At 37.6% G+C, this 24698-nt stretch overlaps 5 protein-coding genes across 5 annotated transcripts; 4 read left to right on the top strand and 1 right to left on the bottom strand.

Annotated features, from left to right (window-relative positions):
• The first annotated feature begins 334 nt into the window (after positions 1 to 334).
• Positions 335 to 5131, top strand: LOC100254577 (AT-hook motif nuclear-localized protein 7). Its single transcript, XM_002277500.5, has 5 exons — positions 335 to 892; positions 1737 to 1804; positions 1929 to 2060; positions 3558 to 3719; positions 4569 to 5131. The coding sequence occupies exons 1-5, from the start codon at positions 496 to 498 to the stop codon at positions 4893 to 4895; spliced, it is 1086 nt and encodes a 361-aa protein (XP_002277536.1). The 5' UTR covers positions 335 to 495; the 3' UTR covers positions 4896 to 5131.
• Positions 5132 to 7184: 2053 nt separating this feature from the next.
• LOC100264874 (uncharacterized) lies at positions 7185 to 8559 on the bottom strand. The gene is made up of 6 exons (XM_059739369.1): positions 8315 to 8559; positions 8148 to 8246; positions 7987 to 8053; positions 7737 to 7907; positions 7571 to 7631; positions 7185 to 7485 (listed from the first exon to the last, which is right to left on the bottom strand). Exons 1-6 carry the CDS (start codon positions 8557 to 8559, stop codon positions 7295 to 7297), a joined length of 834 nt encoding a protein of 277 aa, XP_059595352.1. The 3' UTR covers positions 7185 to 7294.
• An 855-nt stretch (positions 8560 to 9414) lies between these two features.
• LOC100254632 (uncharacterized) lies at positions 9415 to 10087 on the top strand. Its single transcript, XM_002283649.4, has one exon. It carries the CDS (start codon positions 9520 to 9522, stop codon positions 9976 to 9978), a length of 459 nt encoding a protein of 152 aa, XP_002283685.1. The 5' UTR covers positions 9415 to 9519; the 3' UTR covers positions 9979 to 10087.
• A 6377-nt stretch (positions 10088 to 16464) lies between these two features.
• On the top strand, positions 16465 to 20985 carry LOC100259738 (glucomannan 4-beta-mannosyltransferase 9). The gene is made up of 9 exons (XM_002283636.5): positions 16465 to 17427; positions 17533 to 17631; positions 17702 to 17954; positions 18742 to 18852; positions 18998 to 19134; positions 19269 to 19382; positions 19481 to 19680; positions 20048 to 20242; positions 20349 to 20985. Exons 1-9 carry the CDS (start codon positions 17098 to 17100, stop codon positions 20509 to 20511), a joined length of 1602 nt encoding a protein of 533 aa, XP_002283672.1. The 5' UTR covers positions 16465 to 17097; the 3' UTR covers positions 20512 to 20985.
• Positions 20986 to 21586: 601 nt separating this feature from the next.
• On the top strand, positions 21587 to 24698 carry LOC100854858 (pentatricopeptide repeat-containing protein At5g12100, mitochondrial). The gene is made up of 2 exons (XM_019221405.2): positions 21587 to 24227; positions 24302 to 24698. Exon 1 carries the CDS (start codon positions 21700 to 21702, stop codon positions 24157 to 24159), a length of 2460 nt encoding a protein of 819 aa, XP_019076950.1. The 5' UTR covers positions 21587 to 21699; the 3' UTR covers positions 24160 to 24227; positions 24302 to 24698.

Genomic DNA, 24698 nt, shown 5'->3' with positions numbered 1-24698 from the left:
AATTTTATGAATAAAGTAGCACAAACTTTCAAAAAAATTTCAAATCAAACCACATAAATAAATTATTCCAAGAATAAATGAGGCATTAAATACAAAATCCTTGGTTTCGACAATATTTCCAAGAATGGGGTAAGGGGACAAAACAGAGGTCAAAGGTAATAGATTAGCCATTATGGTAACCCAAGAAAATATTTATAAATAAATGGAGATATATATATATATATATATATATATTTTTTAAATGTAATTATGATCATTTGGGAGGGGTAATTTCGGTATCCAAAAAAATTGGAGGAAAAAGAAAAGAGTTTTAATGCCTTCCATTAATGGAGTGAAGGTCTCTTTATAAATTCTCAACAAAGTTAAAAAGAAACAGCTTCTACTTCTGGCGCCATTTGCACTGCAGCTCTGTGTTCAAAACTTCTTCTTCGTTTTTCTTCGTCTTCTGCATCTCCACTCTTCGGGTCATCTGTCTTTCTGAAAAGCCGTTAGGGGATGGAAGAGAAGGAGAGTACGGTTTCTGGGTCACCCGGGAACTCGGAGGCTGAGTCGCCTCCTGTGAGCGGGGTGGTGCCACAAGTGATGAATATGGCTATAAACATGAGCATGGAGAGAAGTTTGGGAGGTGGTGACGATGGCGGAGGCGTTGGTGGCAACGTAGGTGGTCGTATTAGTGGTGGTGGTGGCGGCGGCAGTGGAAGTTTTGATTTATTGGGGAGGAAAAAGAGAGGGAGGCCGAGAAAGTATGATGCGGATGGGAACTTGAGATTATCGTATGCAGTTTCACCACCACCTGGATTTACTTTGTCATCTCCTTCTTCTGACTTTTCTTCGAAGAGGGGCCGAGGCCGGCCTCCTGGGTCCGGCAACTGGCAGCTTCTGGCTTCTTTAGGTGAGTTAAAAGGGAAGTATACGGGCAGTTTGCCGTCCGTTTGGTTACTGAGAAAATTGAGGAAAAGAAAAAAAAAAAAAAAGTAAAGCTTTAAGTAGTATGTTTTGTATTATTCTGTAAGCCAAATAATTGTATTTGGTTTGGTGTTGCACTTGCACCCACTTTGATTTCCTCTTGTTTTGGGGCAGATTGGTTTTGGTTTTCCCAACTACTTCGTTTGGTTGCTGAGAAAGTGGTGAAAACTGAAAAGAAATGAAGAGAAAGAAAAGGAAAAAAAAGGAAGAATTTTGGGTAGGGAATTTTAAATATTTGGGACCCAAGCAAACAAAAACTTTCGCTCAACTGAGCCTAATACAACTTTTTGACTTGGTTGAGCTTCTTTATTTTTCTCGGAAAACCAAAACCGTAAGACCCAGAATTTAATTTTTTTTTTTTTTCAGTTTCTCAACTACCAAAAGGAAGGTGAACAACTCGTGCTAGTTTAAGGTATTAGGAAAATTAGGTTGGAGTGCGGTGGGTGTAGGGTCTTAATTTTATCCTGGAGAGGAATCGAAATTTTGGTAATTAAATTTTTAGTTGGTGACACACCCAGGGTTTAGTGGAGGTAGGTTTTCTGTTGGGAAAATAAATTAGGGTTTTCATTTGGGGAAATTAGGGTTGCTGTTTTTTGTGGAATAGGTTTTGTTTATGAATTATGTTAATGGAAATTATCATTCAACGCTCTGAATCTTTTCTTAATAATAATGAAATGAACTAAAAAAAGGATCAAGGGCTTTGCTAGGTGTCCATTTTAGTTTTGTTTCGTCTTGGATTTATCTTACACCTATAAGTTGATCTGGTGAAGGTGAACTGTTTGCCAACACAGCAGGAGGGGACTTTACGCCGCATGTGGTGACTGTAAATACAGGAGAGGTATTGATATTTCTTGCTTCCTTGCTCGTATATTTGTGTCTCAATAAAGAGAGAAAGATCTCCGTAGGGATCTTGAATATTTTTCTTTTTTTGAGCTGATAGGGATTGCATTTGTTACTTGCAGGATGTTGCATCAAAGATCCTCTCCTTTTCTCAAAAGGGTCCTAGAGGAATATGTGTTCTCTCCGCCAATGGAGCTGTTTCGAATGTTACTATTCGCCAGCCCGGTTCTTCTGGCGGTATCTTGACATATGAGGCATGATTTCTTTCCCCTTCATTCTTCCTATCAAAATTTTTGGATTTTTTTTCTTATTTCTTAAATTCTGATCAAGTAAATGATATCCCTCTCTATTTAGTTTCTAATTTTGCAGATGGGAAATTGTTTTTGTTTTTTTTTCGGTCCCTCTTTTGGTTCTCTCATAGCTTCTTTTTCACTGCATCAAGGACATGAATGTTGCTATCTGGGGTTGCTCCCTTGGCATACATCCACAAGCAATATATTTTTTATTGTCTTTAGTACACAAACTCGTCTTCCATCTTGAAGATGGAATGTTTGATAACAGTACAGCGCGCTCTTCCCTATTTTTTTCGTCTTTTCTCATAAATGTTGGGTCAAATCGATCTGTATCTCCTTCCTGTTATAGAGGAATGAGAGGGCCAGAACCACCTCATGACTGCATCACATAGGTCTTCTAGGATTGTAAGGAAGCTTGGGGTACGTAAGAAAGCTAATTCAAAATGAGATGATCCTTAAATAGATGCTTTTTGAAGCTATTTTAAGTGGCAATTAGAAGTCATTATTTCTTGAAGTTTCTATCAGACGTCTCTTTTTCTCTCTCAACTGACTGAACTGAGACCCAAGGCACTATCAAACACGCTTAAAAGGACATTTTGTCTCACTAAGGATACTTCTGGGGTCAGTGTTTCAGAATTTTGCTCTTTAAACTTAATCAATCAAATGGTCAATTCAAATTGCTCATTAGCATGTTAGACCACCATGCATGGAAGAGAGTACTTGTGTGTGTAGGCATATTTTTGGATTTTGTGTTGATCTAGGGATTTTGACTAATTGTTTCAGTTCCCAAAATTATGAATGCATAATGAGTACTTAAGAAACCTTTTTATCAGGTTCAGGTGAGTCGGTCAGTTTTGGTAAAAAGTTGGTAAATGTTCTGATATGCATATTGATCTGATGTAGAAAATGTCCCGAACCCACATCATCCACTCCAAGGTCAATCACATGTTTCTGCCATGCCAGGACACATGTAGTGTTAACAATAGAGGAAAATAGCACTGCTAAGAAAACTTTTACAATGTATTTAGCAAATTATCGTCTGAGACTAAATCTAGTTCTTTGATTTTTTTTAGCTTCTCCTGTCATTTATTGGGGGTGCAACAATCCATTCCAGCTGGCTGGTCTTCTTCATGCATGGGCCAATGATGTGCTTTTCATAGATTGTATAAAACAAAGCATGGGCTTTATCCTTGTTATATTGTGGAGAACGAAAAATATTGCCTTTACACTCCACTATCAAGTATAGAGCATGATTTGATGGAGTCTTAAAGCTTCTCGCTTTGCTATTGTTTTTCATTCATCTAACAAGTATATCTTCTGATGTATCCTAATGCAGTTTGCAATAAATGCAGTCTAGCATCTGTAGGTTGTAATATGATTATATTTATTGATATTTCATTATGGAAATGGACTTTATTTTAGTATCCCCCATCTAATTTAGTTCATATCTTCTTGCAGGGCCGGTTTGAGATATTATCTTTGTCTGGGTCATTCACGGTCTCTGATTCTGGTGGTGCAAGAAGCAGGACAGGTGGATTAAGTGTCTCATTGGCTGGTCCTGATGGTCGCGTGATAGGTGGTGGAATTGCTGGCATATTGACTGCTGCTGGTCCAATCCAGGTAAGGCCTTCTTCTCTTATATACATTAGAATGGAGTTATATACCCATGCCTACTGCTATTATGTGTGGGTCATGGTAATAAGATTCATTTTGGTACTCTTTTACTCTCAAATGATCTCTTGAATCAATAATGCAGGAATTACCATATGGTTCTGAAACTGACTGTAACATATAGGCACTCAGTAGGCACTCCCTTCTTGTAAATTGTCATTGTTATGGAAGTAGTTTTGCATAAGTTACTTTTAGGACATGCAAGACAAACCACAGCTTGTTGTATGGACTTGGTACGTGTTGAAAGTGGATGTATGTCTAGATGTCAGGCTGAACTACCAGATTATTCAAATCATTTTCAATTGGATGCACATAATTCAGTTATATTGAACATGTCCTAATGCTTAATGCATATATCCCATTGAGTCATGGATGTAAAACAAAAGATGGAAGGTGAACACTTCACAGTATTATCAAGTGTTGTTTCCTCTGGTGTGTCTGTACATTGTGTATATCATATCCACATTTCCCCTCCAATGGTTGTGGTTGGATGCATGTGGCTAGCAAGCCACTAAGGATTTTCTGCAGTTTGTGAAACTGCTAAAATTACAAGGGAAAATTGGTTAATAAGTTTATTTTTCTATTTTTATCTCTCACCAACCCCATGCCAACTACCCCTCTTCTTCACTATTTCATTTTGTGTTTCTCCCCACCAGCGGAAGGCTAATGGAGTTAATCCATTGATGGGTTGGATTCAATTTCCATTTGGATTTACTCTGTTTTCTATATGTAAACATCAAATAACCTCAATGTATCTTCTTTAGTGAGATTCATTTGGGTTCCCGTTTGCTTGGCCAGATTGTTGTCGGCAGCTTCATGCCCAATGGTTACAAGACACACAAAAGGAAGCACCATCGTGAACCTACGACTACCTCCATTATCCCACCTGCCCCAGATACAGTTACAGCTGCAAGACCAATCTCACAAGCAGCACCTGAAGTTGGCCCCTGTCTGAACTCAACATCCCCATCACATGGACAAAGCCATGGAGAAGCAGATGACAGTGTGAACAATAAACAGATTTCAAATGTAATATCTTTGCAGAGCGCTGCTTGGAATGGGTCTGAGCACAAATCTGAACAGAGACCCTCTCCTGACATCAATTTGACGGTGCCCAGTGAATAGGTAATTTGCATTTTCCGTTTTTTATTTCAAATCTAATGCTTGTAACTTGAAAGGTTATTTTGGTTTTTAGGTCAACTTTAGAGACCGAGTCTGATGGCACAATTGAATGAGGCTAATTTAACTTGCATTGTTGTTCTTGTAACAATTATAATTTTGTAATATTTCTGCCTGAGATTGTTAAAGATTATTAACAATTGTAGCCTTAAAAAAAAAATTTAGTTGTGTTTGTGTTTCCAGTTGGACATTTAGTTTTACACATCGGTTACCATCAGCACTCCTGTGAAGTTTGTAATGTTTTGGTACACGTCAAATTTTTATTGTGGGTCTCCGCTTGGGAATTTTATTTTTGAAAAATGAAGAAGTTGGAACTCAAGAGTATTTTGCTGTGCATTAAAGGTCATGGTTCTTAAAGCAATATTAAGTAGCTATCTTCAAATGATTAGGGGTCCTCCTGAACTTTGAAAAGAGGGAAAATCAAGTGGGTGAACTAAAATTCTCCTTTGTCTCTATGCTTGAATGATGAACATATTCTTGTTTGGATTTTATTTATGGCATTTTGCCAAATGATGAAAGCCATAATCAAATACTGTTGTGTTGCACTTTATTTTTGTCGTTGCTGCTGTAAATAGGAGTAGAAATCTGCATGTCCAAACTGGAAATATCTTTAAATTCCACGCAAAAATAGAAAATTATTCAACAACTTAATTTTATTCAGAAGTTGTGATGGGCAATGGAGAATAATTTTGGAGTAGAAACCCCAATCAGGATGGGAGAGAGTAATTGCAGGCTGTCCAAATGGGTTGCGTCTTACATTAAAAGGAACATAATCAGCACCCTCCAGTCCCTCCAAGTACTGTCGCGGATCCCCACCTGGTCCTAAACAAACCCGTTAAGTTGTCGACTCCCAAGTAATTTGTAAGCAAAATTATTAAATGTTTTTACCTAGGGTTGTATCATTGGCATTTTCTGCTGTGTAAGGAAGAGGAAAAATTGCAGTACCAGCCTGCAATAAGCCAAAAATGATAATAATAATTAAAAGTTCACAGAGGCGTATATGCTTAAGCTTACCCACAAGAACAACAGTTTGCTTCTTAATACGCCAATGGCACAAGCTAAGGCTCCATCAATGTTTCGCCTATTGCTCAAAGGAAATCAAAATTCAGCACATTACCAAACGGTTCGGTGCTCTACGTTTTACCAACGCTCCATATTTATTTCAATCAATTTCGAACAACAATAAGCATTACTATCTTTAAGTTGTGGGTGTTTTAGATATGTATACTAACTCCTTCGCAGAAGACCATATCCCATCTTCAAATCTTTCTAGACAGAATTTCACGAAATCCTGGCAGAAAGGCCCTCTTGTAAACTGTGAGAAGAGGAGAGATATGTGCGGGCGTAACTTGCAACAAATTACAGCAACTAAAAAGGTTCTTGGATCGAGTAAAAGGATCAAGAATCGTTAACCTAATTGATTCGCTGTGATCAGATATGGTGTGCGAGTGATGCTGATTTTATTCCATCGGAAAACCCTAAGCACCAGAAAACCTCCTAGTCCAAGAACAAGAAGTTTCCTCCTTGGACCCACGTTGAGTTTCTTCACCCAAAGGTAACATTGTTTTCTTCTTATCTTCTTCGTGATCGCGCTCACCAGCTACTGCATTCTGGTTATTGATGCTGTCTTCAATCTTTCTTGACATCATTCGCAGTAGGGTACGGCGACACATTCCTCTAATTTAGATGGACAACCGGATATATATAGGCACATGCAATGAATGTCGCTAGACCTTTGAACTTCTGCAATTAACCATGACGGATGCCATACTGAGGTTCATGTTTTCAGGAAAAGAAACTTGTGGGTTTGATCGTAACTCAGCCAATGAGCTTGGTCCACTCCAATTAACCTTCGTCATCGTCACGTTATTTTTAGGTTATGTTGGGTTTTGAAAATATATATTTATATACTCAAGAAATTACCAGTAAAAATATTAAAATATTCATCTGATGGTGAAAAGATACATCCATGGAATCCTGGATTTGACATGTTTATGCTTATATTTAGACGTAAGTAAGGACAACATGCTGTACAAAGTCAGGTGATCTGTCCTCCCTCAAGCTAAGGGGAAAACCATAAGAATTCTATTTAAATATAACCATTTGTGTTTTAGCTTCTCCAGCGCGTCCTTGCTTGGAAACCTCTTTTTATGCTGAAAATGTTCTTTCTTGCGTAAGAAACTTTGATTTTACGTTCAAACAAACAGTCTTATTTTACGTTGAGGAGCCCATTCATTTGATCAACAGAAAGAAAACGGCTATCAATTCTATGATAGATTATCACTAAACATATCTTTTTGGTTTCATTTAAGCATCCTTTCTTGTAGCATCTATAGATTTATTTATTATTTCTTTGGGACATTAGACTTAGAAGCTTGATTGTTGCGGAAACGCTGGATGACGACGGAGTAGAAATCCCAGTGTGAATGGGTTGGTGATATTGCAGGCTGCCCAAATGGGTGTTCCTTAACATATGAAGCAACATCAACAGCATCCACAAGGCCATCCAGATACAGCCTCAGCGCTCCCCGAGGTCCTACCACACATTCAGCAATCAAGATCAGAGTAAAAGTTAAATGAAATATATAATCTCAACACTAAACCTGTATTTTAATTCTCACCCAGTTCTGTATCATTGACATTGTCTGCATTGTATGAAGCAGGGAAAATCCCTGTATTAGCCTGTAACATAGAACGTTCAGGTTCACAGCCTAACAGAGGTTTAAAAAACTAGTCCACCTAATAAGCATAAGAAATAGATATATAATACGACAACTTCAAAATTACAGGATTCAGGATGGCTTTGTAAGGAGAATCATCAATCAACAGTGTGTTGGATGAAGAGAACCGTTTCCCAAGGTCACTGCTTTCCCATATCTTCCTCAGCTCCTTTAAAAAGAGGGGTTTAGTCTTCTTTTCAAGAGACTTGAACCCGGTGTCAGTGCAGTAGACTTGGTCCTACATAAGATCAAGTCGTAATAAGCATCATTGGATTTGGGAAACTTCAAAAAATCGTTTTGAAAAGTTAAATACTTACCCACGCGAATAACAGCTTGCCTCTTAATCCTCCAATTGCACAATCCAGAGCGGCATTAAGGTTCCGTCTATACAGGGGCTTAGGTTAACACTTGTTTTGTACATCAAGCATAGAAATAGCACTTGAACAAATATAATGATGGATAATTTAGTAATACTGACTCTATGGACGAAGACCATATTCCAACTTCAAATCTTTCGAGGCAGAATTTCATGAAATCTTCAGAATGAGGCCTGCAATAAACCGGATATAGGAAAAAGAGAGGGTAGAGTAAATTTCAGTTACAAAGGATTAAAACATGAAGGTATTAATAGTTTTACCTAAGTGTTTTCCGAAGACCACGTCAGGCCGTCGGTGTTTTGGAATCCTGGGCGTGTCACGCTTGAATGCCCTGTGTAACAGCAAACCACTAAGGTTCATTACAAGAAGCTTCTTTCGTGGACCAAGGGTTAGCTTCTCCAACGAAAGACCAAAATCATTTCCTGAATCTTTTTCATTCTCACTCTCGCTCTCACTCTCAGTCTCAGTCGGAACCACATTCTTGTTCTTCGAGATGTCCAACTTTCCAGACATATTTGGTGATATCGGTAGAAAGAGAGATGGAACTGCCATGAAGGAATGGCTGTTGGTATTTATAAAGAAAGACGTAACTCTTGCAATTAAACAACTGATTGTATTCCATGATTCATGTTTGGGTAATTGAGCCTGCTTCCGAGTTGACACTTCGGTTAGTGTGTGCACTCATCTTGGGAACCTCATCATCCTCCCCCAAATGGTACATTAACTGTTTCGTTTGCAAACCTACGTTTTGTTTTTGGGTTTGCTGATCGTCAACAGGCCTCCGTCATAATTGCATCATTGAAGCATATTGAAAAGCTAAAATTCTTTATCAATAATTGAAGATTCTATTTATTGAACTTCTTTGTAATTTACAATTTTTTTGATAAGAAAATCGATGATCTTTCAATGCTTGGCTGTGGCCTTTTATACCATATTTGTCTACTCCTTTAGCAGGCTTTTTTACCATTTTTTTTCAATAATTGATTTTGAAGTTCATCTCTTACAAAGGACTTTACTAAAACCCGCAAATGAGGTGATTTTATATTGTTTATTTTTTTAAAACTTTTAATTTTAGAGTAAACTCGTGATGTTAATTAGGAATTAAGTATTTTAGTCAAATTAAATGATTGATGTTATTTCTTTATTCAACATCATCTTGAAGTTGGATGTTGAAGTATAGAGTTTTGGGATGATTCTCGAACACACACACATATAAGTAAATTATGAGTAGTCATATTGAAAAGTCACAGCCGCTCCTTCTAAGACTTACTAGAAAAATAGAGTACACCCAAAAATATAGACGTAGCGCCAAGTGGCAGAACCTTCCCGTAACACCTATCCTATTTCTTTCTAGTACCTTCTGTGATCCAAACTCATCACTATAAAATTCTCTACTGCCCAACTTTCTGTTCGTACACTCAGGCAAAGAAAATTAAGCAGCGATTTGGTTAGAGCTCAAAAAACCGAAGCAAAATGAGAGGGGTCGATGAAGGAAAGGGAAAGGAAACGGTGACTTTTAGAGCACCAAGTCATGACGAGGAAGGTCGGAAAAGGGTTGAAAAGGTGGAGGTCGACACACTTAAGTACATCGAAAAGAAGCTGGAGAACAAGGGAGTACTTCGAATGGAGCGTCATCCTGCTGACGGGCTTAGTCTGAAGCGCGGCCCACCCAAGTCCGGCCACGGCGGCAAGTACACTTGGGAGGGTCCTAAAGACTCGGTTCACAACGAGCTCGAGGGTGCGCCACCGGCTTTGGATGAAAAGGATCCCAACTTTGTGGATGAAGAGGAGGAGGAGAGGATTGTGAAAGGGGAAGAAGAAGATGTGGCGGGGCTTGTTGTCGGTGAAGTTGAGGTGGCCAAGGCTGCTGAGGTCAAAGAAGGCGTTGCTAGAGTTGAGGTTGATCCTGGCTTGAAGTTGAAGGTCATATGAAGAGTGTTTTTTAAATCTTAATCTAAATTATATATATGGTGTCTTTTTTTTTTTTTTTTTTTTTTTGTAAGCATGATTATATAATAGTAATATGACTTTATTTGTACAATTGTACGTGTTCTTTAATCATCCGCAGTTTACGATAATTCCAATATTACACAAAAAAAATAAAAAATAAAAAGGTTTTTAAGACAATATTGTTTCCAAACAGAATAAAATTTATTTTGAAAATTGGTTTCGAAGAGAGGCAGTCAAACATGCCTGGTGGGCCAGGTGTCGGTCTAGATAAGCATATGCCAGTTTGGGATTGGGATGAGATTTGGGCCGACCAATCCCTAGGTGCTCAACTTATAAGCTGGTCAGATTATTCTAAAATATTGGGCCTTGGCCCGGAACTTGGTAGAAAACCCTCAGGACGGGGTGGGGTAACAAATTGTAGAAAGAGCTAACAGGGAGGAGGCACATGATTAAACTGCTTAACAACATCTTCTTCACAAAAGAAACTCTAAAAAATAAGAATATTTATGACCTAACACGTGTACCAAGTTCCCTTCACATTTCATTTGTGTTAGTGGATGACAGCACAGGGGTGGCTGTTGGCTGAATGATGGATGCCTTGTTTGGTTACAGCAGTAACTCTTTTTATCTCCAGTCCTTTCTCTAACCAGCCTAAAGGAACTCCAACCTTTTCCAGTTGGTCATTTCCTCTAGTCTTTTTCTCCATTCGTTCCCATATGCTTGTATTTTGCTTTACAAGTCATTTGTAAACCACCTATACTAATCATTTAGCCATATTCCACACCATTCTGGATGTGATTTTATAACGTCTACCACTCACCCAGTGTCCAACCCCCTGTTTTTTTTTCTCCCACGGTTTTTTTTGTTTGTCTTTAAGGATTTGATGGACAATAGATGTGAAATTGACTAATGCTTAACGGTGGGAGGAGAGGCGGGATCAAACCTCAATGAAAATGATAAATTAGGTATGTTGGAAAACATTTATAGTTAGGTCGAGGACAGTGCATATGGCTTGCAAAACAAATATTTAACAATGTTAGACCTGTCAACGAGGAGTAAGGATATGGTGTGGGGGAATTGAAAGAATGACGGATGTCTTAGCGGTTGGGCTGATGAAAATGGAACTTGTAACTTGTAATGCCTCCGATGATGTGAATGAAGGAAAAATCATTTGGTTAGCAGATATAGACCAATCAATATAAAGATTTTGCATGAGTGGAATGTCCCACGAAATCCTCTTTTTAAAGTCACTGGATTGCAATTTTGTGGGTTTGAGAGATTCAAGAACGGCCCACTTCCTTTTCCTCTCTCTCTCTTTCAATGTAGTAAAAATGATTAGGACACCATTGTTCGCTTACCAGGTTTAAAATGATAATGGAAATAATGAGACATGGTACAATACTTAGGAATTAAGGGAAAGCGTTACGAGAATCCAATGCGATGGACTGATGATGTACAACCAACTCGTAAATTGACTTGCATATATGGTCAGTCGACCATAATCCAATCGGGTATTTTGTAATGTACTGTATGTATGCCAATGTGGGGACCTATCTAATAAATGGAATGGAGACATTTATAATTGCTTCAGAGAAGCCTACAGCCACGATCTCGGAAAACTGGGCTTTCCCAACCGACACATCTAAAGCTCATATCGGATTATTGGATTAACCATGACACCGCACATCGTCAGGGACAACTTCCTTTCACTTTTTGTAGGAAAATTTTGCTCTTTAATTTTCCATTTGCCAGCTCCACAGTACTTGAAGACCCTCATGCCTGCACCCAAGTGCATATATTCCTGAGAGAGGGCTAGGAAGGGGGGGCCTCCACTACTTGTTTCTAATAATGTCAACCACCACTACATTAGCAGGCATTTCAGAATCCTATAATTCCTTTACTCCCAGAACAGGCCATACCAGTCCCACATTGCTTCCCTTTTATCAATCAGCAAACCAATGCCATTTGAAACTGCTCCTTCATTTATTTTGAAAGATTTTCTTCATGTGTAAGGCCCCAAAGCCCATTACATGGGTGTGATCATTGTTTGACCCAGAGGGATACAGGAAACTTCAGTGGTATGAAATCAAGGTTCAGAAACCCAGATATCACCACTGGTTTGACCCACCCTGCTTGAATTCACCCATCACACAGCCTGAGTCCATAAGGATTAATTCTCTACTTAAATGTTAAACCCAACTACCCAAAAAAAAAAAGAGAGAAAAATCTTGACTTAGGTATAAGATTTATTTTGGTAGGTGGGTAGCTTTCAACCACACAGTTCCATTCAGATTTTCCAAAATACACCTTTCTTCATTCATATTATAAGACCACAAAGAAAAACACATTCACATGGAGGCTACGCAAGACCTTTTGATTGCATTGGATTTGTCTTAATGCTAATCAAAAAATTGGTCATAATTTAAACACTAAGAGAACAACCAAACGTGCATTTAAATAAAACAAAAATGAGTAGAAAATATGACAGTCTCTGTGACGAAATCTTAAAACACAGAGACATGTGATGCATCCCTTTCAGACCAGCAAGATTTGGGCGAGAAACCCATCTTAAATTAAAGGTAGCTGAGCTAACCAAGTTTTGTTTTATATCAGATTACTGTCTCAGAAGCTTTATATCACCGACACATCATATGGTCAATGTCTGGAAAACCATACAAAACTATAGAATCTACACCATCGTTGACAGAGAGAGCTCCGCAGACCCTCAAACATACTTTAGTCTAAAATAATATGGTCCATAGGTTTATGAATCTAAGAAATTGTATTTTTCAGGGATGTCGAATCATTCTTCATCTCTCTCTGCGCCTAAAGAAAATAGAAATTATATTAGTTTAATCAGAGTGTTTCATTTATGGTTGAAGGAAAACTCACACAATCACAAGAACCTCATTGAACTCAACGACATGTAGGGGACAAATGGTAGATGGAACATCACTTCCATGTGTGCTGTGCATCTTGGACCCCACCATCGTCCCACCTTTTCCTTGCCACATACTTGCCTCCATCTCCATCCCATCTACTTTATTAACTCTCGATCACATTACAAAATCTAAGCTGACTTAAAATAATCGGGCTTTTCTTTCTCTTAGATTACACATCTTTTCAAGTAATTGACTTGAGTATTAAATTCCTTAACATGCCCTTCATCACTTAGTTTTTTTATGGTAGCAAAAGTTCTGAATGAATGTTGGCTTCTTGTTGAGACTTTAAATCTTTGGCAAGCACATTATCTTCAACTCTTATGCATTCACACAGTTTATTATTGCAGGATTAGGTTGATTGGAAAAAGGGGAAAAGGGGTTATGATAATTATGGTAGAAAGGAATGTCATAATGTGGGATTAGCTATTGCCTTCATGTTGGTGTGTGAAAGGAGATTACTTTGGAATTTGAAACTTGATTAATAATTATGACACAAATTCAGAATAATTATTTCTAATTTTTTCTTCGGCTGCCATTGATTGTAGAATCGGTTTACTTATGACTAATTATAGTGCATTAGGTGATGATCGGGAAAGATTAAAGCCTATTCAAACGGCTAGTTTTGCATAGCTATCACTGAAAAAGATAGTATGATCTTAAGTTCATTCACCATTATCTTACCATTTTGGTTTAGGTGTCAAATATGAATCATGGGCTAAGTCAAGCTGTTGACATTAAAGGACTAAAGTCATCATAGGCTGCTACTAATATGAGCCAGATTATTTATTATTTATTAGTATCTCAAAAAAAAAAGTAATAATTTTAAGTGACTCAGTGACTTAATAACATAAAACAATTCAATAAATTAAGTTCATATTTTTATTTTACATTTTTATCTGTATTTATATTAATTACTTCTATAATTTTTTTTTTATTTTACGATCTCTATTGCTACTCAAACTTATTTATCTTAATTATAATTTATAAGAATAAATATATCAATTTCATGATTTAAAATAAATTTTAAGTTAATAATTAAATAATAAATTTTAAATTAATTGAAACATAATTTAATTTAAAATCAATTTAAATCTTTAAATAGCAAATATTAAGTTTTACCAAACACAACTTAATATTGTCTTAATTTATTTAATTCACCCTGTATTTATAAAAGGGTAAAAAAGGTAATTTGATAGTAAGAATTGTTAACATGGTTGGTGGCTGTGTGCCATACACCATGCATTTCACATTCTACCAAAAAATATTAAATAAAAATACCCCACCACATTTCTTATTCTCAGCAACAAAAACAAGACAATTGAAGTGCTTATTCCTCCAACACGTTGCCTCGAGTTTACTCCTTTTTTTGTTTTTTTTTCCTCAAGAAAAAAAAAAAAGATAATTGAGGGATGCATACATAAAGACGAAAAAGCCCCTGCCGACTCTGACAACAGCGACTGCTCGAAATTGCACCAATTGCCTTTGTATTTGTGTCGTCCGACTCTTCCCCATTCTTATCGTGGCATGGGCCATGGGTAAGCGTACGAAATAATTATACAGAAATTGGCTAGCAAAACTAAGATCAGTCCACAGAGGCTTGAGGGTATGACAAAAATGTGATTCAATCAATGTTCTATAAGAAAAAAATTAGTCACAATATAATTAGTTAACACTTGAATCAAAATAAAATCAATTTTTTAATGATTGAAGAATTAAATTAAGCTGGATTTGATTCGATTTAAATGATTGGTTGGACGTTTGTTAATTTTAGTTATATATTTAATATGTTTTTAAAAGCAATTAAAACAATTTGATTTATAGTTTAAAATATATTTAAAGTTTATAATAAAAATATAAGAAATATATTTAAAAATTAGTTTGATTGCACTCCAATAATGATAGTATTAAAAAAAATATTAATATTAAATATTATAAATAACAAGCCGTGAAAATATTAAAATATCAAATTATTTCAATTTTTATTAATTATGAAACAATGAAATCCAAAACAAATTTATGTTTTTAAAATTTTCAAAGCGAAGCAACTTAAATAATAAAAATCGCATTGATTAGGTTTGATGGATTGGTTGGATTTTCAATTTTTTTTATTGTATTTTTAATATTAGATACAATTATATTTACTCTCAATTCAAATACGAAAATAAATCTCCTTCGATGTTGTATTTTCATTAAAAATATTTATTTGATAAAAGTTTTAATATAAACATGTTAAATCAATAATACAAAAATAAAACAATCAAGACAAATGTGCATGATATTGTTCTTTTTATTAAAAGTTGAGGTCATATTATCAAAACATTTATCCAAATCTTTTTTATTTGTTATTTTTGTTGTGTCAACAAAAGATTTAATACAAACATATGAGAATTCAAGAACACTTTTAACCGTAATTCGACTAACCATACTTATATTTACGGATGAAAAAAATATTTCTATTATATCATAAAAAGTATTATAAAGTACAAAATCAAATATAATTATTGGGTTATCAAAGCATTTTGTGTTTTTAGATTCATAAAATATCCCAGATTAAAAATTTGAGACACTTCCCAACATTTTTACTTACCTTTTTTGTCACTTAAAATAAAATAAAAATTTGATAAAATTTAAAATCAATTGAAAATAAATGCATTTATAAAAAACTTTAAGGGATATTAATGAAATTAATTCATTAAATAAACATCTCTCAAAATTTATTCCACAAGTATATATATACTTGTAGCTAATGTAACTTATGAATATTAAGAAAAACATCACCTTCTATGCTCTGTGTTGGTCCTTTTCTTTCTTGTTTATGTCAAAAGTGACCCCAAGTACACAGAAGCCATTGAATTAATTGCCCCGAATTGTCACCAAACCCAATTTTTGAGTTGTCATAAAATTAACATTAAAAAAATCTAAACATTATTTCAAATATTCATAATAATGTTTTTGCATCACGTCTGGTTTCACAATCGAAGATATTTTATAAAAACATTTAAATTGATTTTTATGTTTTTTTTGGGTGTTTTTAGAAAGCAAAATGTTTTTGTGGCAGAAGCCGCAAGACTCCCAATTCTTCCCCACTTTTAACAAGTTCTCCAAATGCCGCGTACCCTTTCGCAAACGCAGACATGTCAAAGGGCTATATAGTACTTTCACATAGACAGGCTCACGATACCCGTGCAGTAGTCCCACAGAGGGAGACAACATTGAGGGCGTTTCCGCCATTACGTAATTTTGAACGACGTCACATGCACGTGCTTGTCCTTTTCTATTTATTTTTTTAGTTTTTTATTTACTTTTATTAAGAAAATAAACCGTATTGACGGTTGATTTACAGTTGATTACCAAACAAAATACGTATAGTTCGAATGGGAGAGGCTCTGATCGGTCCAATAAACAAGTGTTAAGTGCCAAAACGTGAAATGGTTAATGACGGTGGTGACCGATGACTAGAGGGTGGTGACCGGTGACAAGGCGGCGGCGATGACATGTGTACGTTATAGTGGTGTCTTTTTACTTGTTTATGTGTAGGCCGCGCCATTCGTAGTTGGAGCAGTTTGAGGACGTGCTGCTTTGGAAGGGCAAAGAAACAACACTATTAAAGAAGAGAGAGAGGAGAGAAGGAGGCCACATTAAACCCAGACCAGAACCAAAGAAAGCTTATATAAGATACTCTCTCTCTTCATCTCGGCACAGCTTTCTTCTTCCGCCTCCCTCCTCTGGTGCTACATTTATTTGTGTTGCTCTCTACTTCTGTTTTCTCTTATTAGAGGAGCAGAAGCTCTGGTTCGTGGAGATTGTTGGAGAGAGAGGGAAGAGAAAGCTGGGCTTTTTATGCGGCTTGCCTTTAAGGCTTGCTTGTACGAGTTTAGAGGATTGAGATTCGAACGGAGTTTGTTCTAGTCATCTCTTGTGTGGCTGAGCCAGGCGACTGACATTCCAACTCCACCACCATTGTTTTGCGTATATCGGAAGCAAAACCACCAGAAAAGAAGAAATATTCGTGCTCTTTTCGCAAAGGAACTTCTTTAAATTCATGCAGATCTAGTGGGTTTCTTTAACGAACTGTGCCGTTCAGTCATCTGATACTCTTGTTCCTAGCTTCCTACTCGCTTCTCCTCTGTATTTGCTTTTTTCAGAGCAAAAGACAGAAATGGATCGGCTTTCGTCGACAACTCTTCTTCCTGATGCACTTCAGGGAACGAGAGACGACATTTCTGAGCAACTTGGGGTAGTTTGGAGTCAGATCAAAGCGCCAGTGATCGTACCTCTCATGAGCATTGCGGTGGCCGTGTGCTTGGCGATGTCACTGATGCTCTTCTTCGAGAGGGTCTACTTGAGCATTGTCATCGTTCTTGTAAAGCTCTTTGGGCGAAAACCAGACAAGCGTTACAAATGGGAGCCCATGAAAGACGATGTAGAGTTGGGAAACTCGGCTTACCCGATGGTTCTGGTTCAAATCCCAATGTACAACGAAAAGGAGGTGCTCTCTCTTGCGGTTTCCTTCTGTGGTTTACTCTGTTTTAGTAAAATTTTCTGTTTAGTTTCGGTTTTGATTTTTTTGTCTTTGTTTCATACATGTCAACAGGTTTACCAGCTCTCAATTGGAGCTGCATGTGGACTCTCATGGCCCTCCGATCGTATCATAATTCAAGTCCTGGACGATTCAACCGACCCCACAATCAAGGTATCCACATCAAATTCTCAAAACATTCCGATCTGGGGGTGTCCTAACAATTTGGATGAAAAAAATGCAGGACTTGGTGGAGCTAGAATGTCAGAGATGGGCAAGCAAAGGCATAAACATCAAGTACGAGATAAGAAACAACAGAAATGGGTACAAAGCAGGAGCTCTCAAGGAGGGAATGAAACACAGCTACGTTAAGGAGTGCGATTACGTAGCCATCTTCGACGCCGATTTCCAACCCGAACCTGATTTTCTGTGGCGCACCGTTCCCTTTCTCGTCCACAACCCTGAAATAGCTCTCGTTCAGGCTCGTTGGAAATTCGGTACTTTTTTCTCTCTTCAACTCGACTCCATTTTTACATTCTAATCTCTTGTTTTCCCTCTACAACAGACACACACCCCCCTCAATTGAGTCAATTCTAATTTGCAAAACTGTCGGTGGGTCTGGAAGCACAGATCCTACCCTCACAACACCGGTTACCGCTGTGACAATCCCCACCGTTGATATCCATAAAGTTGTGGGAGTATTGGGCTGTTCTAGACAAGTATAGGAAATGGTAGGGTCCCACCTCTTGCGTGGTGGACCCTGGTCCAGACACGTGTGCCTTTTTTTGGCAACTAACCCCATGTTGGTGAAATTAATGGCATGAAGTGAAAACTAAAAACCCTACAAGTCTATTTCCAGCTGGAGTTTTGCTAATTGGAAAAAGTCCCAGTCCTGACGTACGGAATAGTCGTTTCTGGAAGTAGCAAGAATCGAGTTGGTATTGGTGATTGGTAAATGACGAAATAACCTAGGGCTTTTACTGAAAAAGCTGTCTTTGAAAAATGCTGGATTTCGGGGGCGTATCTCCCACCAGGATCCATGTCACAGACGCTCAATCACAAGAATTGACAAATTTGGAACTGCCGAAATGTTAAGGGCACTTCTGTCTTTCAAATCTTCCTTGCTTCCCAGCAGCAGCATGTGCGATCGCAGCGGTGGACCTCACTGCTTTACCAGCCGACAGTTGGAATTTAATTTTCTCTTTTCTCTCCCACAGTGTTCTGTTAAACTATTTAATAATAGCATCTGCCAGCTAGGACGCTGATGTGGCAGTTTCTTTGCAGTGAACTCGGACGAGTGTTTGATGACTAGGATGCAAGAGATGTCATTGGATTACCATTTCACCGTGGAGCAGGAAGTGGGCTCCTCCACCTATGCCTTCTTTGGATTCAATGGTGATTACCCAAGTTCCAGAATGATTTCGCTTTTCTTTTTATTTTTTTTTTTCCTTTTTTTAAAATTTATTGTTCGAACTTGGAAGGTGCTTAAAGATTAACTGAGTGAACAAAGGAACTATATGCTATGGTAATGGAAATACAGGGACAGCGGGTGTATGGAGAATTGCTGCACTGAACGAAGCTGGGGGATGGAAGGATAGGACAACAGTGGAGGATATGGATCTGGCAGTGAGGGCTAGTCTCAAAGGCTGGAAATTTGTCTACCTTGGTACTCTCAAGGTATATGCATATGTTATAATACTTCTGTGCTTAAGGCTTCCCAATTTTTGAATTTATTTTCTCGGACTGATTGATGTCTCTTTAGAATCTTGTTTTGTTGATGTTTCATTATTTGACTTTAAATTTTTCGATAGGTTAAAAATGAGTTGCCTAGTACCTTTAAAGCCTACCGCTACCAACAGCATCGGTGGTCGTGTGGCCCTGCTAATCTTTTCAGGAAAATGGTAATGGAGATTGTAAGAAACAAGGTCAGTGTTGTTTCTTGACCTCCACATTTGAAATGAAAATTTAGAACCTAAAATCTAGGTGATTAACTCTCCCTTTTTCTTGTTAATGTTTACTGCAGAAAGTGTCTTTGTGGAAGAAGGTCCATGTGATTTACAGCTTCTTCATAGTTAGGAAGCTTGTAGCTCACATTGTCACCTTTGTCTTTTACTGTGTGGTACTACCAGCAACTGTTTTGGTTCCTGATGTTGAGGTTCCCAGGTGGGGAGCAGTTTATATCCCTACCATCATTACCATCCTCAATGCAGTTGGAACTCCAAGGTTTGGTTTCTTGCAAGCTCAGTTTTCTTCTCCATTGGGTTGCATAAGCCCATGGTTCTCAAAATCTCAACTAAAAGTTCAATTTGCTTTTAAGACTGCCATTGGAGGAAAATTTTCGAAATGGGCTAATGGGCTTGTCGAGTTCAGTACTATTCATTTTGAAGATTGTTGTTGGAGTCCACCGGAGCCTTGTTCTTGAAGAGAAAAGAAAACACACAATTTCTTTCCTTGTAAAAGCATTCTTCAATAGTACAATTCTTTACTAGAAGTTGTCCCAAAACAGACCCACTTGGTTGCAGTTCAACTTTCTGGATTGCTTTCCCATGGTTTCTATTCCTCATGTCGCTTTAATTAATGTATCTTTCAGGTCACTCCACTTAATGGTTTTCTGGATCCTTTTTGAGAATGTCATGTCCCTACATCGGACCAAGGCTACCTTCATTGGACTGCTGGAAGGCGGTAGAGTTAACGAATGGGTTGTAACTGAGAAGCTAGGAGATGCTCTCAAAGTTAAAGCAGCCACTAAGGCACCCAAGAAACCACGATTCAAGATTGGAGAAAGGTAGGTATTAGTAGTACATAATTCAAATTTCACCCACACTGGGCATTGCTAGAATGATAAGACTTGTGAAGTTGATGGTGTCTGATTCATGTTTAAATGTGAACAGACTCCATTTGCTGGAGCTTGGAGTTGGTGCTTTCCTCTTCTTCTGTGGCTGCTATGATGTTGCCTTTGGAAGAAATCACTACTTCATATACCTTTACGTTCAAGCTATTGCCTTCTTCATTGTGGGGTTTGGTTATGTTGGCACCTTTGTTCCCAAGTCTTAGAGGGAAATCTGAGGTGATGCTGTACTTTTTTGCTACTCGGCCGGTCACTCTGCTTGTGCCTCTCTCTTCTTCAGCCTATCTATGTGGCGTTCCTAGCTACACTTTCCCATAACTTTTACATTCCATCTTGTAAAAAATAAAAATAAAAATAAAACCCTCCCCCCACCCCCAAAAAAGAAAGTCTGCAAATTCTTTTAAGACAGGACATAAGAAACAGTTGTTTCTCTTGTGAATATCCAAGAAACCTCAAGAACAGAACCAAACAAAATATTGTGGGAATGCAATAGGCAGAGAAGAAGATCAAGGAGGAGCAGCAAGCCAAGGCAGGTTATCCCATGGTGGATAGTTTTAAACATTTCGGAATGGTTTGTTTTGTAATTTTGTAGTTATTTTCCTTTCTCTTCTTTGTTGTGGTTGGGATTGTTTTGTGAGAGAGAATAAATCGATGGGAGCAAGATAATTTTTGCACTAAAAGTTTCATGTTGCTCTACACTTAACTGTTATGACTTTGTTTGAAAAGGAATGAACATATGGGAAAACAGGATCAATTTTACACTTGAACTCGACTCTACCTGAGTAGATGGAAAATTGATCATGTAGTGCAGGAAAGCACAAGAAATTAAAATACAAAAATATGATCCTGCTTAACGATTCAAACATGCTGCTTTAAATTCCCCACCCCCACCTTGATTTTATCACCAAAAAAAAAAATCAAATATAATATTTTAATTAGTTTAAATTTAAGTTGAATAAGTTTTAGATAATATATAGAAATAACTTGTTTATTTTAAATCTACTTTTTTTCTTTTGTTTTATTTTTCTTTTTCTCTCATTTTTCTTCAAATTTTTCAAAACTAAATATAACTTAAAATTTGAATTTTTTTTTTTTAAAAAAAAAAAAATATAACACTTCTAATCATTTATTTTATTTTTCATTGAATTCATATTTTGAAAGAATAAATTCACTTCTTATATTTATACTATCTTTTTAAAAGTCGAGTTGATTATTTAAAATTTTTTAGCGAAATCTTCCTTTTTTTCTTTTTCTTTTTGGCAAAAAAACTCAATATTTTATGGAAGGCTGTGATTCTAATTTCTATGAAGCAAGTTGCAACCATGTCCCATAAATAAGTGGTAGCGCCAATCTTGCAAGGGCGTTAAATCAAATAAAGGGTGAAGAGAAGGAAAATGGCGAAACGAATCCATCTCTCAAAATTCTCCGTCGGTAGTACCCTGAACAAACCCCAAAAATCCCTCTTGCTTCCTTCCTGCAAGCCCTTCTGCTCTCTCACAGAGAAGCAAGAACCTACGTCTACTACAAACAACAGCACCACCAACCTCCAAGGTCAAGTCCAAGAACAGGCCCGCCATGAACATGTTCAAAAGCTCCAAACCCTCCTCCAACAGGGTCGTACCGAAACCGCGCGAAGGCTCATCAGGTCTATGCTTCTACCCAAATCACCTTTCTCTTCACCCTCTCATCTCTACACTCTCTTCTCCCTCTCTTCAACCCCCATGAAACCCCTTTTCTCCGACATGCTCTTATCCATTTGTTCCGAGTCCAAAATGGTTTCGGAATCTGCGGAATTGTACATGTTGATGAAGAAAGATGGTGTATTGCCATCCGTAGCGTCTCTCAATCTGTTTCTTGAATCTTTGGTGTCGACAAAACGGTACGAGGATACTCTTCAGTTGTTTTCGGAGATTGTGGAGTCCGGGCTTCGACCGGATCAGTTTATGTATGGGAAGGCGATTCAGGCGGCAGTGAAGTTAGGGGACTTGAAAAGGGCTATTGAGCTTATGACTTGTATGAAGAGGGGAGGGGTGAGTCCGGGTGTTTTTGTGTATAATGTTGTGATTGGTGGGTTGTGTAAAGAGAAGAGAATGAAGGATGCGGAGAAGCTATTTGACGAAATGCTTGATAGGAGGGTGGCACCCAATCGGATTACCTATAACACGCTTATTGATGGGTATTGCAAAGTGGGACAGTTGGAGGAGGCATTTAATATTCGGGAGCGGATGAAGGTGGAAAATGTGGAGCCGACCATTATTACTTTCAATTCGTTGCTTAATGGGCTTTGTCGGGCACAGATGATGGAAGAGGCACAACGGGTGTTGGAAGAGATGGAAGTTTATGGATTCGTTCCGGACAGATTTACTTATACTACTCTTTTTGATGGCCACTTGAAGTGTGGGAATGTGGATGCTTCAATTACCCTTTCTGAAGAAGCAGTAAGGAAAGGGGTTCAGATTCTTGATTATACTTGTAGCATTTTGTTGAATGCGTTATGTAAGGAAGGGAATATGGAGAAGGCTGAGGAAGTTTTGAAGAAGTTTTTGGAAAATGGGCTTGCTCCAGTAGGGGTGTTTTTTAACACAATTGTGAATGGATACTGCCAGGTTGGTGATATTAACAAAGCATATACGACAATTGAAAAAATGGAAGCAGTTGGGTTGAGGCCCAACCATGTCACTTACAATTCCTTGGTCAAGAAGTTTTGTGAAATGAAGAATATGGAGGAGGCAGAGAAATGCATAAAGAAGATGGTGGAAAAGGGAGTTTTGCCAAATGTCGAGACATATAACACTTTAATTGATGGCTATGGGCGGAGTTGCCTTTTTGATAGGTGTTTCCAGATTCTCGAAGAAATGGAGAAAAAGGGGCTAAAGCCCAACGTTATAAGCTATGGTTGTCTCATAAATTGTTTATGCAAGGATGCTAACATTCTTGAAGCTGAAGTAATACTTGGTGATATGGTACACAGAGGAGTGGTGCCAAACGCACAAATATACAATATGCTGATTGATGGTAGCTGTATAGCGGGGAAGTTGAAAGATGCTTTCAGGTTTTTTGATGAGATGGTGGCAAGAGAGATTGTTCCCACGCTTGTAACATACAATATTCTTATAAATGGGCTCTGCAAAAAGGGTAAAGTAATGGAAGCTGAAAACTTGGCCTCTGAGATCACAAGGAAAGGTTTGAGTTTTGATGTGATCACATACAACTCCCTAATTTCTGGATATTCTAGTGCAGGAAATGTTCAGAAGGCTTTGGAATTATATGAAACTATGAAGAAATCAGGAATTAAACCTACTCTAAATACATATCATCGTCTCATAGCTGGATGTGGCAAGGAAGGACTGGTGCTAGTGGAAAAAATTTATCAGGAAATGTTACAGATGAATTTGGTTCCTGATCGGGTTATATATAATGCACTTATTCATTGTTATGTTGAACATGGAGATGTCCAAAAGGCATGTTCTTTGCACTCTGCCATGGAAGCCCAGGGGATTCAGCCTGACAAGATGACCTATAATTGCTTGATTCTGGGGCACTTTAAAGAGGGTAGGATGCATAAAGTAAAGAATCTTGTCAATGATATGAAGATTAGAGGATTAATTCCTAAAACTGAAACCTATGACATACTGATTGTGGGGCATTGCAAGCTAAAGGATTTCGATGGAGCTTATGTCTGGTACAGAGAAATGTTTGAGAATGGTTTCACTCCCAGTGTCTCTATTTGTGACAATCTTATCACTGGCCTTAGAGAGGAGGGAAGGTCCCATGATGCTGATGTTATTTGCTCAGAAATGAATATGAAAGGAAAGGATGATTGTAGAGCAGATGAGGATGCTTCTGCTGTTTGAAAATTGTAGTGAGTGTTTGTTGGGGTTAAGCTCTCAGTAGAGTAATTCGTCTACAAAGAAAGGCCTAGGTATATTGGGAGACCTTTACCATATTTTGATGTTTCTGTTAGCTTATTATTTCCTTGTTGATCCCAAAATGCAGGCAGGGGCTTAACTGGTCTCGAAGGTGGTAGATGAGGTTCTCCATTCAAAATTAGCATTAAAGCAGATATGTTCAGAGGACTAAGCGCTGGCAGACCTTCCACAATTATGAAGATTTGGCAGGGAGATATTCATGCTGTATAAGTTTTAACAAAATAATTAAATTGATCTCCAAAGAAAATGAGGTATCTCATACTTATAGCTTTGCTATGTTGTTCAGAGTTGTATATCTACTCTAGGCAGAATTCCTTTTCATATTTAAGGGTGTGGAATGGAGATATTTATTTGAATATGTTTTTTGATCTAAAAATAGAAATTGTGCCACATACTGCAATATGTTGGATTGAATTATGAGCCACATCTTATGAGATTCTTTTCAAAAGCTTTAGTTGGTATAA

The sequence above is a fragment of the Vitis vinifera genome, chromosome 8, assembly GCF_030704535.1.
Source record: "Vitis vinifera cultivar Pinot Noir 40024 chromosome 8, ASM3070453v1".
NCBI lineage: Eukaryota > Viridiplantae > Streptophyta > Magnoliopsida > Vitales > Vitaceae > Vitis > Vitis vinifera.
The sequence above is the reverse complement of the archived record's forward strand: the minus strand, read 5'-3'. Positions and strand labels throughout refer to the sequence as shown.

What these genes read in the sequence shown, in the direction of transcription:
- LOC100254577 (XM_002277500.5), top strand. Translation starts at nt 496, where the DNA reads ATGGAAGAGAAGGAGAGTACGGTTTCTGGGTCACCCGGGAACTCGGAG. An exon ending in GCAGCTTCTGGCTTCTTTAG is followed by an intron (nt 893 to 1,736) that starts GTGAGTTAAAAG and finishes GATCTGGTGAAG; the next exon opens with GTGAACTGTTTGCCAACACA. An exon ending in GCGGTATCTTGACATATGAG is followed by an intron (nt 2,061 to 3,557) that starts GCATGATTTCTT and finishes ATCTTCTTGCAG; the next exon opens with GGCCGGTTTGAGATATTATC.
- LOC100264874 (XM_059739369.1), bottom strand. Translation starts at nt 8,559, where the DNA reads ATGTCTGGAAAGTTGGACATCTCGAAGAACAAGAATGTGGTTCCGACT. An exon ending in CCTGACGTGGTCTTCGGAAA is followed by an intron (nt 8,247 to 8,314) that starts ACACTTAGGTAA and finishes ACTCTACCCTCT; the next exon opens with CTTTTTCCTATATCCGGTTT. An exon ending in ATATGGTCTTCGTCCATAGA is followed by an intron (nt 8,054 to 8,147) that starts GTCAGTATTACT and finishes GCCCCTGTATAG; the next exon opens with ACGGAACCTTAATGCCGCTC.
- LOC100254632 (XM_002283649.4), top strand. Translation starts at nt 9,520, where the DNA reads ATGAGAGGGGTCGATGAAGGAAAGGGAAAGGAAACGGTGACTTTTAGA.
- LOC100259738 (XM_002283636.5), top strand. Translation starts at nt 17,098, where the DNA reads ATGGATCGGCTTTCGTCGACAACTCTTCTTCCTGATGCACTTCAGGGA. An exon ending in TGCCTTCTTTGGATTCAATG is followed by an intron (nt 18,853 to 18,997) that starts GTGATTACCCAA and finishes ATGGAAATACAG; the next exon opens with GGACAGCGGGTGTATGGAGA. An exon ending in AATGCAGTTGGAACTCCAAG is followed by an intron (nt 19,681 to 20,047) that starts GTTTGGTTTCTT and finishes TGTATCTTTCAG; the next exon opens with GTCACTCCACTTAATGGTTT.
- LOC100854858 (XM_019221405.2), top strand. Translation starts at nt 21,700, where the DNA reads ATGGCGAAACGAATCCATCTCTCAAAATTCTCCGTCGGTAGTACCCTG.